This window comes from Miniopterus natalensis, chromosome 10 (assembly GCF_054644295.1).
Source record: "Miniopterus natalensis isolate mMinNat1 chromosome 10, mMinNat1.hap1, whole genome shotgun sequence".
NCBI lineage: Eukaryota > Metazoa > Chordata > Mammalia > Chiroptera > Miniopteridae > Miniopterus > Miniopterus natalensis.
Window position 1 is genome coordinate 9,507,891 of NC_142090.1, and position 15,828 is coordinate 9,523,718.

Below are 15,828 nucleotides of genomic sequence, written 5' to 3' on the forward strand. Positions count from 1 at the left end.
TCTCTCCCTCTCCCTTCCTCTCTCAGAAATCACTAAAAAATAAAATAAATTGATTAATATAGTAAAATGAAACTAGTATGAGTGATTAAAAAAAAAAAAAAGCATTCCAGGGTCAAATAAGAAATTATGGGTTCAAAAAAATCTTAACGGCACCTTTAAAATGTTAACGTACATCTACAAGATGGCAACAGCAATGTTAAGTGTAGTCAAGTTATTTAAGCACACTTTTCTTAAGGGGCTACTACTCCCAAGAGCACTTTCACCAAACTGTCCTTAAATATTATTAATTTTTCTAATGAAGGCATTTGCAGCCCACCTCTTCCCCTCTGCGTTGAGGGCCATGCCTTTTCCTAATGACAATGCACTGAAAACACTGAAGTGACAGGAAAGCCAAAAGCACTCTCTCTACCACCCTTTACATCTGGGCCGTTCTTTTCTACACACTTACAAATGACAAGCTGTTCATTTCTGCCAGGCTGCTTCCCTGCGCTTCCCCCTTCCCCACCCCCGCTTGTTTCTGAGGTTGACTTGTTTCTGCTCTTCTCTTAGTGATACTCTCCCTAGAAGCGTCGACACTAAGGCTATAAAAGATGGTCCCTGTGGCAGATGATTCCTGGCCTACGTTGCAAGCCTTGCCCCTGGTCGCGCCCTGGCACACACCCACCTACAGCCCGAAGGACGAGCAGTGCCCTGCACGCCAGGACTGCCACAGCCGGCGTCTACTGACCCACGCACACCCCGCGGTCGGGGCGGCTTCCCGCTTCACCCTGTCCACTCGGACGCGCCTTTTCCCGCTTCCTGGCCAAGTCCCAGCGATCTTCAGAGGCCCAGCTCCCCTGCCATCTGCTTGACAGTCTTCCCAGCTCTCTCCAGTCTAATTCCTCCCTTTCTCTGAACTGAATGTCAGGGAGCAATGGGCCACACCTTCGCGACCAATTTTGAACTGTTATCTTTTAACCTGTCACGTGACAGCAAACTGTCACCATACACGGGGTGGGGGCTGTGCCCTTTGCTTCTGTATCCCAGTGCAGAGCGCAGTGGGATGCAGGCAAGACACTCACTACTCCTGAAAGACTGAGGTGTTCAAGTCCAAGTTCGCCCAATAACACAACAGACACGAGAATAATATGTACATTCCTCTTTATTTAATACAACAAACACGTAACACATAGAAAAAGGAAAAACCACTCATGTAAAAGGCCCTGTCACAAAGGATTGACAGGAAACATCTACACTAAATCAAATAAGGCTCCTGCTTTAAAACGGGTTCGCTACCTACACCTGGAACATGAGCAAGGCTGTTGCAAAAAAAAAAAAAAAGAAAGAAAATTCCCTGCACTGAAGGAGTATATGCATGGGGTTAATTTACCAAATTCACAGATTCATATTTAGGAATGTTTAAGCCCTCTCACATATCCACAATTCATCAGGGTTTTATGAAATGTATCATTTTGGTTAAAAAATGTACCTGTCCTTCTTTCTTCTTAGAAAATAGTGAGAAGAGTTCTCTAAAAACTAGAGACCAGCAAACCACCCGAAGACTGGAAAGCTTTACCGTTAAACTTCAAAGGGTGTGCAGAACTCAGATACAAAAGCAAGATGGCAGTGGGAAGGAAAACTGAAGTTCGTGGTCGTTTCCTGGTAGCTCGTTTTTAACAGCCACTGGGAAAGACAGGATGGAAACACCCAGGCTCAGTGCAGGGCACAGTAGCAGCAGTTGTCCATATCCCTGCTCTCATTAGAGCCGGAAATTAAACAAGCACCAGTTCATCTCCAAAGAGCCTTACGCAGACACTCACACACACATACCCACACCCACTCACATCACCACCACCCCCTTTTATTTAAATTTATTATTTTTTTACTAAAATAATACAAAAAAGGGAGACATATATTTACAAAAATCCATGGCTGGTACAGTACATAATTTTTTAAGACACACTAAATGCTACAATCTTTCAGGTCCTGAGATTATTACAAATATCAACTCAAAGCTGTGTTCAGGTCCAGTTTTAAAGGAAGAAAAATAATCCCAAAATATTAAGTCACACACTTAGAATACAGTATATCCCTTCAAGTTAGCACAAACGCACCTCCCTATAAGTAAACGCAACACAGTAACCAGTGCCTTTCACCCAGAGCAGCAGTCCTGGTTCAGGCTCCTTCCTTCAGACCGGCCGTGAAGCCTGCTGGCATCTGAACAAGCGTGGCGGCGGCTGCGGTAAGAGGAGGGCGTGCAACGGGAGGGAGGCTCCTCTACAGAGCGAACGTTCACTGTATCAGTAAGTCCTGTTTTTCCTTCTGTTACCAAACAAAAGTCTTTCCCTCATCAAAATGTATCCCGTAAAAGTTGGAGATATGTGCTTAGCCAGACTAAAAATCAGAATCCTTATTTCCAATCAGTGATAGCAAATAGGTTTGCAGTCCCACAATAATCTTTACAACTGCAAATAAACGATCTTGCTTGTAAAAAAGGGAGAAAACACTCATCACTTAGTTACCTTGGTAGACTGATTAACACATTTGGGGACATTTTTTGCAAGCCAGAGATTTCTTTTCCTCTTCTTTTTAGCTTGACAATGTTTAGCAAACAAAACACAATGGCAAGCCTCAGATTTGCCTACTCTCCTTAAGAACAGTTTGTATTTTTGATACTTTCTATAGTATAATTTTTCAGTGACAGCCAACAAGGGGCAGAGCCAAGCCTGGATCCTTTCTCTGGAGGCTGGCCATGCACCCACCTACTGCTGGAAAGGCCCCTTGTTAGCTGAAGGTCTCAGAAGGTATGTGTAATTAATTATGTAGGCAGAGCCAGACTTTAAAAGTTGGCTGCAGTTGCCCAACTTTCCGACTCACTATATAAAACAGTAATACCTTTGTTAGCCGAGAAGAGCGTCTTTCTCTTTTAATGCCTCTAGCCCAAACTGGGGTGATCCTTGGTAATTTTGCGGGTATGGGAAAGAAAACCTCGTGTGCTGGCACAGAGCACTCTACCCTTACAAGCAGCAGAGATAAGCAAAAAATGGGGAAAGGTTATGGCTGCAAGGTCAGAAAATACAAGGTAGCTGAGGTCTGACAAATTCAGGGCAGGTCGTCACATGGACAAGCATGCCAACTGGCCGGTCTTGGTTACTGCTAACTCCAAATGTGCTTAGAGGCTGGATGGAGCTGCTGAATTCAAAAACAGAAGTATTTCCAAGTTATCTTGGGTAATAGTCAACTTGTTGGAATTTATTTAGGTTTTCTTTAGTGCTCCATTATAAAATATTTTAAAACCAGATTTAAGATAAAATAGAATTATATTATTATTATCCAAGTGGGAGCAAATAATGTACAGAGAGTTTTCTGAGAAACATAAAATCGGTACTAGGATTCATATGGCCTGTTTGACTTAAAGCTTTGCAAAGCAGGTTTTCCAGGGAAGTATGAAAAAAGCAAGGCAGAGAATTGTGAGAAATAAGAGCCCCTAACAAAGGCCTGGACCTCTTCTGAACAAGCTCAAAAGCATCAAGAGGAAGCCATGAAATGTAGAGAAATTTATTTTTTAATACAAAGGAGAAGAGAGAAAAAAATTCTGGTCACCAGTGAAGATTCTAAATGCTGGAAATACAAACCCCATTAATTATACTACTGAAATATCTGAAGTATTCTTGACCTGTTTGGTTGGTTAACAGTTTGGAAAGGTGTCAGAAACTTAAGTATTAACCCGCTATTAACTGAAAATATGTAAGAAAGATTGAGAAGTAAAGGTATTATGGTATGAAGAAATTACAGATCTTAAGTATCTACTTCCAAGCAAATGGTACTTTGGGAGTACCTAAGAAAAAGGAATTTGATGTCGAGTTACTGAAAGGCAGCCTGATTAAAACCCTGGAGTCCCTCTCTGAGTCTACGCCGGGATGCAGACAGTCGCCTGGAACATGCCTGGAGCCTGAATTCAGTGGGACACAGGGCAGATGGCTGAGTGGGGGGGACAGGGGAGACAGTCCCGTAACCCTTCCTCTCAGACTCTCAGTAATACACAACTAACAGTCCAGTGTTGCTACTGGCTGAGAAAACGGTTAACTTAAGAGCTCAAACTGAAGGAAAGAAGAATGAAGACTAAAGAATTCAACATTACTATTCAAAGTTACTTTTAATTAGACTCGGACAATCTGTTCAGCTCTATGAACCTGAACGCTGTGCCACAAAATCTAAAACGTTCTCAGAATCGAGCACTGGGATGATTTATCTTAACAACCCCAATGATGCTCCAGGATTCTAACTACAGTTTTGCACCAATTAAAGGATCTGTACTTAATTTTCGAATATAAGGTTCACATTTTAGGATAGAAGAACACATAAAATATCTCTATTTTATGCTTGTTAATTTTCCCTAGAGGAACAGACACACATTCAACAAAACCCTTATGCCTTATTTCTTTGGGTAGAAGTCTTAAAATGTTAAAGAATGGAAAATTTAAAAATGTGGAAAATAAGGAGTATATTTATCTGCATAGTTGATACTTAGAGACTACTAACTAAGGCCTTATCTGGAAAAAGTAATAAAAAAATCAAAAAGTGATTTGTAAGAAAAAATGTCCTATCACTAGAGATTAAATGAGCCTTGGCCAATTTGGGGATCAGCCAGTGCCTTGTCTGCTTGGCCCGCTGCTCTCTCCTGATGCACTTCAGCTGGATCATCTGTTCCTCATGTCTTCGACACCCCCCCCCACCCCCGTTCTTTCCGGATCCTGAACACGTGCTACAGTTTCAGTCTGTACTCAGCCCCTAACAAGGGTTGCTCAGCACTCAGCCCTACCTAGAAATGCAGCATCCCTTTTTCCCTGTGGTTTTAAATGATAAAATGAAAATTCTATGTATTACTCCCTAATATGCTGGGATGGAAAGTGGGATAAAATGATCTTCCTTTTGCTCCTCGGAGTTGGGCAAATGAAGCTGCCTTCTACCCCCAGTCCCCACCCCTGCTAGGAAGTGAACCCTGCCCCCCCTCCCCCATCTCCTACAACCCAAACAGTTGATGGTTCCAACTCTTTCATGGGTTGAAAGAAGCATAAATTACAAAGGTAGACTGGCCAGAAGTGCACCCTGCTGACTGTGTGTAGTGCCTGCCCCTGCAGTTAAAGGAATAGTACACAATCTCCAGCTCACAAGAATGAGGCGGCGCCCATTCTTTCTTAGACAGTAAAAGCTGAGCTCTCCATCACCAAGCAACCAATACAAGGAAATTAGATAGAGACGATGGAAAACTGAGGCAGATAAAACTTTCAGAATCATTAATCAACTCCAATGACCAACCATCCAAACTTTACCTAGCTTCAGCTCTGCAACCGTGGTAAAAATTACACCTGTAATAAATAACACCATAAAAGGCAAAAAAACCCTACGTATGATTAACAAACGTAGTGTTACTTCCCCCCTCCCACTTATTAATCTGAAAGTAACCATTTCACCCCGCCACAAATATAATATGCTTAAATAACAAATAAGTATCTCATTTAGAATTCCAGTGATTTGTTTTTAAACTTAAAAATCATACGGTGCTTCTTATACCCATTCTTTAGCCTCTGCAGGACGATAATACTTTTTAATTATATAGGACATTGTAGAAAAACTCGAAGTATTTTTGAAATAGTAAAGTCTCTGATTTCCCTGGGAGGTAGGTGAATATTATTATACCCAATATTCTAATGGGTAATCTGAGGCACGAAGGTAAATGATATTCCCCCTAACGCAGTAATCCAAGAGTAACACGACTGAACGGCGGATGCCTAATAACATGCTGCCGTCAGGCGACACTACCAACAGCCCCTGCTTTCTCCTTTTAGCCACCAGTCTCCTCTTCCCAATTAAAATGTACTTAAAAGGGGCACTTACTAGGTATTTGTACTGGGTTTCGAGGATTGTTTCAACTTAGTCTCCCTTAACATGTCACATCTGTTTTTAACAAAAAATGGATGAATCTTAGATACCCAAAATGATGTTATTTTGCTCAAGAGAAGAATCTAAATAACCATAAAAGCAGAGTAAGCCAAATGTAATATCTGGCAAATGAAAACTGAAGATCTCTCAATAATGCTATAGGTTATATGAGTGTTTTCCCCAGTATCTGAAGTCTTTCTACTTCTAAATTTATTAACCTTTGACAGATACGCAATGCAGCTATATGAATTCTCCAAAAATCATTTCCCCAAAGAAAATGTGATACATTTTCAATGTTGACAAGCTGCTAACTTCCTTGCAAACGCATTCAGATACAATGCCACAACTCTAACTCTAGCTCCGCCATATCTGTTGACCTGCCATGCTGAACCTCATTGACTTGCCCCACAGAAGACTACTTATTCCAGTGCTTTCTCCAGTATTACTCATGCAAGTCCGAAGGGCACAGAGCTGTGGGTTAAACCCAGGAATAGTCTATGAGTCTGCTAAGTTAATTTTGCTTGTAACAACTGACTTATTTTATATATTATATATATATTTTTTGTTAACATCTACAAACAGATATTCTAAGGGCGAAAGACAATTTCCCAGCCCGCCCATTCGGACTAAAAGCAGTGGAATAAACAAGGCAGAAGTCTTGCAAACACTGGCAGGGGAGTGTTCAGAAAGGACGCAATGGTACAGCAGCTACTAGTTTTATATATATATTACATATGTATACATATATATCTCCATATATATGCATGTGTGTGTCTTACACATATATCCATATACCTATAAAGAAAAGGAAGAATATTACAGCATGATATGACCTTGGCAAGTTTGAGGTTCTTCCTCCTGAATCCCCTGACTTATTAGCCTGTACTTCAGGGTATCTGAGAACAGTTTCAAACGAGGGGGAAAAGAAAGAAAAGGCACTTAAAAAAGATAAAGGCCTGAACTGAGCATGTTTTAGAGGAGCAATGTAAGCATTTTACCAGAGCTAAGAAATGATTTACAGAGTTAAACTTTTCCCCTTAGATTTTATAAAATAAAATTGCATAACATGTTTGTAACCTACTACTGCATTTTTCTTCTGCTTCATTATTAAAAAACAAAAGCCCTCAAAAGCAAACACAAAACAGAACAAACCCAATCATACATACACAACAGCAAGTAAAAGTAAAAGCGCCCCATCTGAGAACGAAGGTCAGCAGAAACTGGTGCTGAAGTACAGGGAGGCTCTGGGGTTTGGCCTGATGACAGGTTCCCTCACTCTTCTATTTCTAACTTAAAACAAAACAAATACTACCAACGAAACAAGCAAACTCAAATTCAAGATCTAAATGAAGATACAGAGAACAGAGGGACCAGTGTGCTTTTACGGTACACTCCTAAAGTAAAGTATCCTAATTCTATACATGGGACAAGACCGTCTAGAAATAAAGCACTGTAAATTAGGTTAATGTCGACCGATACAGGCAAAGTTCATTTTACAAATGTAGCAGCAAATATTATAGGTAACTGGAGTTCTAAGAGATGATCCCAAGGGACACAGAGTTTCTGATATAATCAATGGCAGTTTGAAAAACAGTAGAATTTCCATTTCAGAAATTGTCTTGAACCAGGTAGAGGTGGAAAGGGGTGTGGCAGAGGGCAAGCAGAGGAGAAAGACTAGAGGTGTCTGCCCTTTCCAACCCTGGGTAGTAAACAATTTAGATTTGCTTTGGGGGGAAAAAATTCTGGGTTAAAAATCTTTTTCAATAAATTGTTTTCAAACAGGTGTCAAACCCACAGTATTCAAACATGTACATGCCCGGTTCTTCCTCCTACCTTGGTGATACGATAAACCCTATTCAACTTCTATGATATAAAATGTTATTTGGGTTAACAACATCCATCAAAGGGGTGGTAGGCATAAAAGAATGTACTAATACAACATCAGGACTTTGGGACTTCGGATTAACCTCACTTCTTTTACCAAAACCTTTTTCTTCAGGCTGTTTTAGAACCATGATTTCTTTTACTCTCCGATCTCAGGAGCACAGGAGAAGGAGTTGTAATCCACTTGTAATGGAATTATTGCTTGCATTGACTTTGGAGGCTCTGAATGAGCTTGACACTTTGCTCCCAAACAGTCTCCAGCGGGGGCTCAGCACTGCTGTCTCTGAAGACAACTGTGCCGACCATTATTGCTTGTGAATACTGAGGATTAACTTGTGTGTACAGTAACAGCTCATACAGCAGTGAAGGCAATTTAAGATACAAGACATCTGAAAACAAACAGCTTAATTTTCCTGAATCAAGAATCCCGCTGAGTGGGACATCATTACATGTGCTGATTACTTTTGCACTGGGATGTTGTTAATGCTCTTCAGAAATGAACACGGCTCTACACCCTTTTGCTCTATATCATTTTCAATTACTCACCATTAAAAAAATGACAAAAAAACAAAACAAAAGCAAAAACACAATATAAGTCACAAGTCACTGTGCTAAGAAAAACTACCCATTTATGTTTGTTTTTAAGTAAGAAAAACTGTAAAGACAGGTGATCATAAAGTATGGACATCATTTTCAATGTTATGATCTAGAAAAGAAATAGTTTTGTATTTATATTCGCTGATCATACTTATCTATTAGGAAATAGGATTTTTTTGGTTTCATTTGCACTATGCAAATGCGGTGGGGGGGGGGCGGGGTGAGGTGGGATCTGGCAGCAGTTCCCACGGGTATGAAGATGGAATAGGACAGAACAGAATCTCCACATATATGAACTTCTCAGAGCCAAGGGCCTCCAGACTATTCTTAACGGTGAGTTATAAAGTGGTACCAGGGGAAGAATTGATAATCCTGTTCTTCTCTAATGACAGCAGACTCATTAGGGATCTTCATATGGCATGATTCAGAACTGATGGATTTATTAAGAAATTAAAATTACTATTCCTTGACTTAAACTAGTAATTAAGTTATATATGAATAAATACAGTTACAGGAACACACACTCACACACACAAATGAACACGTGCAGTTATCAGCAGGAAGAGGTTATCATGCACTGACTTCCCTTCTGGTATGGGAAGCAAAACAAAGGCTAGCTTCCCAAAGGAAAACTCCTACACAGCACTAGCAAAGACTTTTCCCCAAATTAGATAAAAGCAAGAGGTGTGCTACGTTAGAATAGCTCAGGAATTGGGTAAGCTTGCCTAATTAAAAACCAAACAAACTTTAAATCAAACGTACTCCATTCAAATCAAACCTCTCTGCAACATCCCAGTATCCTCCCAAAATGTCTACCGGGGTAGATGCAATTTTCTTATTTTACTGCTCATCTAAATTCTTAGACTCAAGTAATTCCTTTGAAATAATCCTTTGCCTTTACTATAACAAGTTCCTGGAACTAGAGTTTCCAGCTATTTATTAACTTTTCGCTGTGAAGCAGGCCAATGAGACTTTGAAGTCAAAATATAGGTCTGCAGACCTGAACAGATGTGTGGTAATTTATTCACAGTCCTACAGGTTATTTGGGACTTTTTCTTATAAAAGGAAAAAGAGCCTGGTTAATATTCCTATTTGAATCAACTTAACAGTATCAGGTGATCTGTAATGAAAACAAACGCAAGAAATCTTGCGTCTATCAATCTGATGCTGTTTTTTAGGTCAGTCTGTCATTATAAATGGACCGAGCTTACAACATTCCTGGGTATAGTTTGAAAATATTTAGAAGCCTAAATAGGAAGTGAAAAAAAGAAAGACTAGACTGATGGGGTGTTAAAAAAATAAATTTTAAAAAAGGATCCAAACAAAACCATAAATCTCTCCCTTAATATCCTTTGTAGAATGTTATTTGCATAAGGAAGCCACAATAACTAAGGAGTCTTACTATCTGCAGGTCTACTCACATACCAATATTCTGAGTAAGTATTAGGAAATTCTCCAAATCAATTTCACTACACTGGATATAGGGAGTAAAAATACACTGTGGTTTTTATAAAAAATAATCCCTTGTACACATCATGATTCTAGTGTAATTTCTCCCTTTAAAATACTATCTTGAAAATTCCAAAAATATATATAGATATGGTATTTGAATGATCAATACAGAAGCATATGTAGTACACACTTATTATACCTGTTTATATCAATATTTAATAGTCACCTGAAGTACCACTAGCTACCAGAACAGAAGTTGTGAACTGAGGTGGAGTTGGGGAAAATTTAGTTCATAGTGTAGACCTGCAAAGGCTAAGAGCACCAAAGCCACGGCCCTACATCAAAGATCCCCATATCCCAAGAGAAAAATGTGAACAATCACATTTTAACATCAAGAATGGAAATAAAAGTTAACCAGTTAACACCAGATGCACAAACACCTGAAGAAGAGAGTTAATTTAAGTACCTGCTTCTGAATGGAAGATGAAATTGACCCTTTTACAAAAAGGGGACATCTAGGTTTCATCTGTTAAGAGCAACGGGCTCAATTTCTTGACTTTTAAAAATCTCAATGATTTAATAATACACATCACTGTGCTAAAATAACTTTCCTAAAGCATCTTTAGTCCACTGATTGACATGGGGAGTTGCTACACACTGGGGAAGATTCAAGTTTGTTCAGGATTTTTGAGGGTATAGTATTTTCTACGGTCTGTATCTGACATAGAGTCGTTAATTTTTGTGTGTGGCAAACTTGCTCCAGTCCACTTAAACAGACGTGATCCTGACTCCTGACAAACTGGCCTAAATGCAGATAAACTGCCTTTTATTATGCAATTATGTCTACAAGTGTTCAGCTCCGACCCCCAGGATGGATGATGTTTACCCAAATCCTCAATTTCCTTCTTCCTCCCCAGGGGGGACAGACACACCGAATTTGCACTTCTGTGGGTTTGACAACTGAGTCTCTTTCAAGTCAGTTAACATGGTAACTGTCTTTCTCTAGGAGGGACCAAAGGTCACTAGCTTTGCAAGAAAGCGTTTCTTCCTCCTGCACCTGGCTTGAACTCAAGTAATGTTTTCTTTCCTTTTCCTCCTCACCACAGTGCTTGGGACGAGAGAATGTAAACATCGACAGAACAGCAGCCCTATGACCACATGAGTACTTTCCCATCAGGTAGATTCCATCAGCCAGCTGAGTGTCTCATCTCCTTTGCTTGTTGGGAAGTCACTGAGGTTTCCGTGGTAATTTAGTGTCCCCTTTACTTTGGCCTCCATCTACGAAAAGAGACGTTTAATTGGTATGGGAAGGCATGGTGTAAAAAACAGATTTAAGAAGCAAAGCATAAAGAACAACTTTTAATTTTCATATGGATGACATTGCTAAAGAGATAATCTTTATCTAACGTGCTATATATATAGCATTACAGAGCTTGCGAAAACATAAAGGAGATAAAATCTCAACAAAAATGACTTTCTTATCAAACGAATGGTTCAATGGGTTTTCAGTGTCGTACAAATGCTATCTCAACAAATATTTATTACATCTACCTCATAGCCAATTATGCTAAATGCTATGAGGATTATAAAGGGACATAAAAGACATAACCCCCACCTTTTCAAGGAAGGCACCACATCTTTTGATTCCTTTAGAACACAAGGTCAATTTCATTCTTTCGCAAGTAAAATTAAATTTCTTGCCAGGACATAGCATTTGATAATTAATTCTCAATTATCTATGTAAATGAATGGGGCACACTGTAGTGAAAAATCCAGCTGAGTCTTTGTTGTCATCCTAACCTGAAAACATTTAAGTGACAGGAAAGTCTGCTACTAGGAACAAGGGTTTCTAGTTCTACATATGGCTATATAACTTTTACTAGGAAAATGCTGCTTACTCTATTTAAACTGGGTAAAACTTGGACCCAGTGACTTTGAAAACCTAAAAAATATAGAGGGAGTCTCTACTAGGGAGCCCCCCCAAATCCCCACCAGCCAGGTTTAACAGAAAAAGATGAGGAGGCATGATAGAAACACACCGGTGAAAAACACAAAATATTATACTACGGTAACAATCTTATGGCCAGGGGAGAGCACAAAAGTCACATTGCTAGGTCCACTCATGTGGTATCGAAATCACTCTGGTAAAACATAAACAACAACAAAAAAATGCCTCTACTAAAGAAAATACGTATCAACAAAACAGGATGATTATTTCGAAAGCTGTATAAACAGAATACTATTAAAATAAGTTTAGTGATAACATCCAAGGAACTGGCTTTTCCACTGATAATGAGATATTATATACTTGCATTTAGAGAGAGAAATGATTTAACTTAAGGCATAATTAAATTTATAAAATGGCAAGGTGGAATTTTGTTCAAAGAAGCTTTGGTTAATTAGCAGAATAAAATGCTGGTATTAAGTGGAGAGAGTCATCAGAACAAGGTCTGCCCCAAGGGTCAAAGCTGGTGTACCACCTCTTTCTATAAATAAAGTTTTATTGGAACTCAGCCATACTCATGTTACATATTGTCTATGACTATTTTCACCACATTACAGAGACAGAGTTGAGTAGTTGTGATAAGAGACTAAATGCCCTTCAAAGCCTAAAATATTTACTATGTGGGCCTTCATAGGAAAAGTTTACTGATCCCTACCTTTAGATAAAGTCAGAGAATTAACATTAAGTGAACTATGTATGAGGTAACATGCTTGAAACTTTAAATAAATTATTTTGATTAAATTCTCGTAAGAAACCTATTAAAAACATCTTGTTGGCCCTGCCAGCAGGGCTCAGTGGTTGAGCATCCACGTATGCACCAGGAGGTCATGGTTCGATTCCTGGTCAGGGCACACGTCCAGGTTGTGGGCTCAATCTCCAGCAGGGGGCATGCAGAAGGCAGCCCATCAATGATTCTCTCATCACTGATGTTTCTCTCTCTCTCTCTCTTCCTTCTTCTTTTTGAAGTCAGTAAAAACATATTTAAGAAAATAATAAATAAAATAATAAAATAAAATAAAAACATCTTGTCCCTAGTTTACAAGCAAGAGAAAGTGATGGTCAAACAAACAAGAAAGTTGCTCCAAGTGGCAGTCTTGGAATTTGAAAGTCCAAGCCCAATACTTTTAAATGTCTTTAAAATAAAAAATTGTGAACTTTTCATTTCAATTACTTGGAAAACACTGAGAGTCCTATTTCTTTCTCCCTCTGGAACAGTGGTGCTGCCCAGACAAGAGAATTCATATAAAAGCTGGATTACTGGGGTCATGTTGAACCACAAGGTTCCTGTTTGTCCAAACCAGTCCACCCATGAGCACATGGTCCTAAGCTGGTCTCATTATACCAGTAACTGCCTTAGTCGCAGGGCAATTTTCCTTAAGCATTAAAACCTAGTTGAGGAAGATCAGGATTGCTGACATTTGTGTCTACTTTGTGTCCCCCATTTGCACAGCTGTGGTTTTATATTCATTCTTACCACTTAAGTCTGTTACAGGATTCATTACAACCTGTTGCCTCGACTGCTACATACCATACCTCCTATTTCCACATTGTGGCCAACTGTAAACTTGTTCAAAGATAGTATGAAATGCAGTGGCCAAAAACAATAGTGAGGCCCCAGTCAACTTCCAAAGTTAAGAGGGCAGATGAACAGTTATTTCTGCTCAAAAGATCCTGAAACTGGCCTTCAGAATACTATCAGCAGTCTACTGAGGTCGACTGCTGGTGAGAGCCAGCAGAACCTGGAGGCTGATGGGTACATCCAGTGTCCACTATCTAATTTCAGAAAGATGTAGCTGGGCTACAAGTATACAATGTATAGAGCCTGGATGATATTAATTTAATGGCTGCAAAGTTTAATGGTTAAGAATGCAGTCTGTGGCCCGGCTGGCCCTGGCTCAGCGGTTGAGCATCAACCTAGGATCCAGGAGATCGAGGTAGGTTTGATTCCCGGAAGTCAGGGCACATGCCCGGGTTGCGGGCTCAATCCCCAGTCAGGGGCGTGCAGGAGGCAGCCGATCAATGACTCTCTCATCATTGACGTTTCTCTCTCTCTCCCATACTAAAAAAAAAAAGAATGTAGTCTGTGGAGTCAGACTTCCTGGGTCTGTATCTCGGATTGAACACATTAGTGTTTTATCTTAAGCGAGCTCCTGATATCTGGTTTAGTTTCCTGATCTGTAAATGGAGATTGTTATTTCACTAACAGGCTTGTTGTGAAGATTAAATTAGCTAATACATGTAAGCTGTCCCAAGACTACCAGGCACTTGGTAAGCTTTCCACAAATGTAAGCTAATGCAATTACTGGCCATGAATTTTGTACACTGCTTTGTGAATCCTCTTTGTTGTCACTTCCATACAACACCTTCAAAACCGCTCTCTTCACATGTAACGAAATATCTAATTTTACTTATTTCCCTTCTCTTAAATTTGTGCTAATGAGGATTCAGTCATATGAAAATGTATTTTCCAACCTCTGTCATTTCATTTACATCGGTTTCAGAAAACATTTCCAGTGCAACCTATGTAGCTATATAAACAACGAAGAGATAAGAAAGAGGCGGCTCTCTTACCATTATACGCTTGCTGTAAGTGTGCAGGCAGAGGTGAGTGGGAAAGTGTTGCTGCATGCTGAGCTCCTGGCTGTAAACCCTTTAGTAAATCTGAGAGGAAAACAGACTTGTCAGTGATGTTCTTAAATCTGGGTGAGATCTCTGAGATAAAAAATAGTTTATCTAATGCAAGCACAGCCCCTAATTTCAAAGGCCTTCTTACACTAGAGTACACACGTTTAAAATTTTATATATATAAATGTTTATGTGTATGCAAACACTCAGCAAATCTGACTTCCTCCTATTATAAATTTCATTTAGAATTGTGGTATAGTGCTTCATTTAAAAATTATAAATAAAATCTCATAGTCCAGTAATTTACTTATTATACACAGATAAACTTTTTTTTAAAAAAATTCTATAATCTACACAAGCCCAATTGGACTTTCAATTAGTATAAATTTTGTTTCCTGTTCTGTCAAACTAAGTAGCCAAGTAAATAAAGGGGCCCCACTTACTCTGAGTTAGGCTATGGTGGAAAGTGGCTGAGGTAGATCCCGAGGTGGTTGTCACTCCAGCTGTGTCCGTTCCAAAGCCAAGTAGCTCCAAGGGAAACTGGAAGGGCATGGTCACTGGAACAAGGCCACCCAGCATCCCAAAAGGAGTCACATTTTGATTTGTTACAGACAAAGGTGATGTCATGAGAGTCAGAGGTGAGGCATTAGCCAATAATGACGCTCCTGCTGTGGACTGCAGAAACCAGGGGTCAAAATACATAAGAAATCAAATCTTTAACCTAAATTGATTTACTTAATATCCTCATGGGCACAAGACTGTGTTTTATATTTGCTCTAACAGAAACTTTGAGATAGAAATGAAGACTGAGGTGAACAACATATTTCAAAGAGCTACCAATATTGGTTGTGGAAATAATTCTATACTCAGGTCTTCATTACACGTTTAGACTCTTCCTTATTTTATTGCCTATATAAACACCCATTCACCCTCTTAATCCACTCCTTTCTAACCTTAGATCCCCACTTTGCTCCTAGCCCCTACATCTCAACCACTAGTAATCAATCCCCCACAATTTCAATGTGGTCTCTGAAAATGCTCAGTCACTTTGCTACTTGTCTTACACTCCCTCAGACCTAACTGAGTGTCCTTTACGTTCATCCTAACACCTTAAAGCGATGAGGCCACCTGGGATGTTCCTCCTCATTACCAGCCTTACATACCTCTTTTCCAAAAGCTATGACCTAGGACCTGGCCTGTGCCATAAATCCCACCTATGTGGAACTTTCTGGTACAAATAACCTAGTTTTGCTCCTTTCCCATGTGTCCCCTGCCTTCTCATATACAAAGAACTCATCTCTTTCTACAACAAATACCCTGGCCTTTCCTCAACCTCTAGAAAC

At 39.6% G+C, this 15,828-nt stretch overlaps 1 protein-coding gene across 3 annotated transcripts in view; it reads right to left on the reverse strand.

The window, feature by feature from the left end:
* The window catches only part of UBN2 (ubinuclein 2), a 79,365-nt gene that overhangs the window by 10,519 nt on the left and 53,018 nt on the right, over positions 1-15,828 (reverse strand). For 2 of the 3 annotated variants that reach the window (XM_087820989.1, XM_016220341.2), the window contains 3 exons: positions 14,929-15,160; positions 14,432-14,521; positions 1,124-11,133 (listed from right to left, as the gene is read on the reverse strand). The exons of the other annotated variant lie outside the window; for it this stretch is intronic. In XM_087820989.1, the coding sequence (XP_087677115.1) occupies positions 11,084-11,133; positions 14,432-14,521; positions 14,929-15,160 (372 nt within the window). In that variant the 3' untranslated portion in view covers positions 1,124-11,083. Of the gene's footprint in view, positions 1-1,123; positions 11,134-14,431; positions 14,522-14,928; positions 15,161-15,828 lie in introns of those variants that run through there. 3 annotated transcript variants of the gene reach the window in all.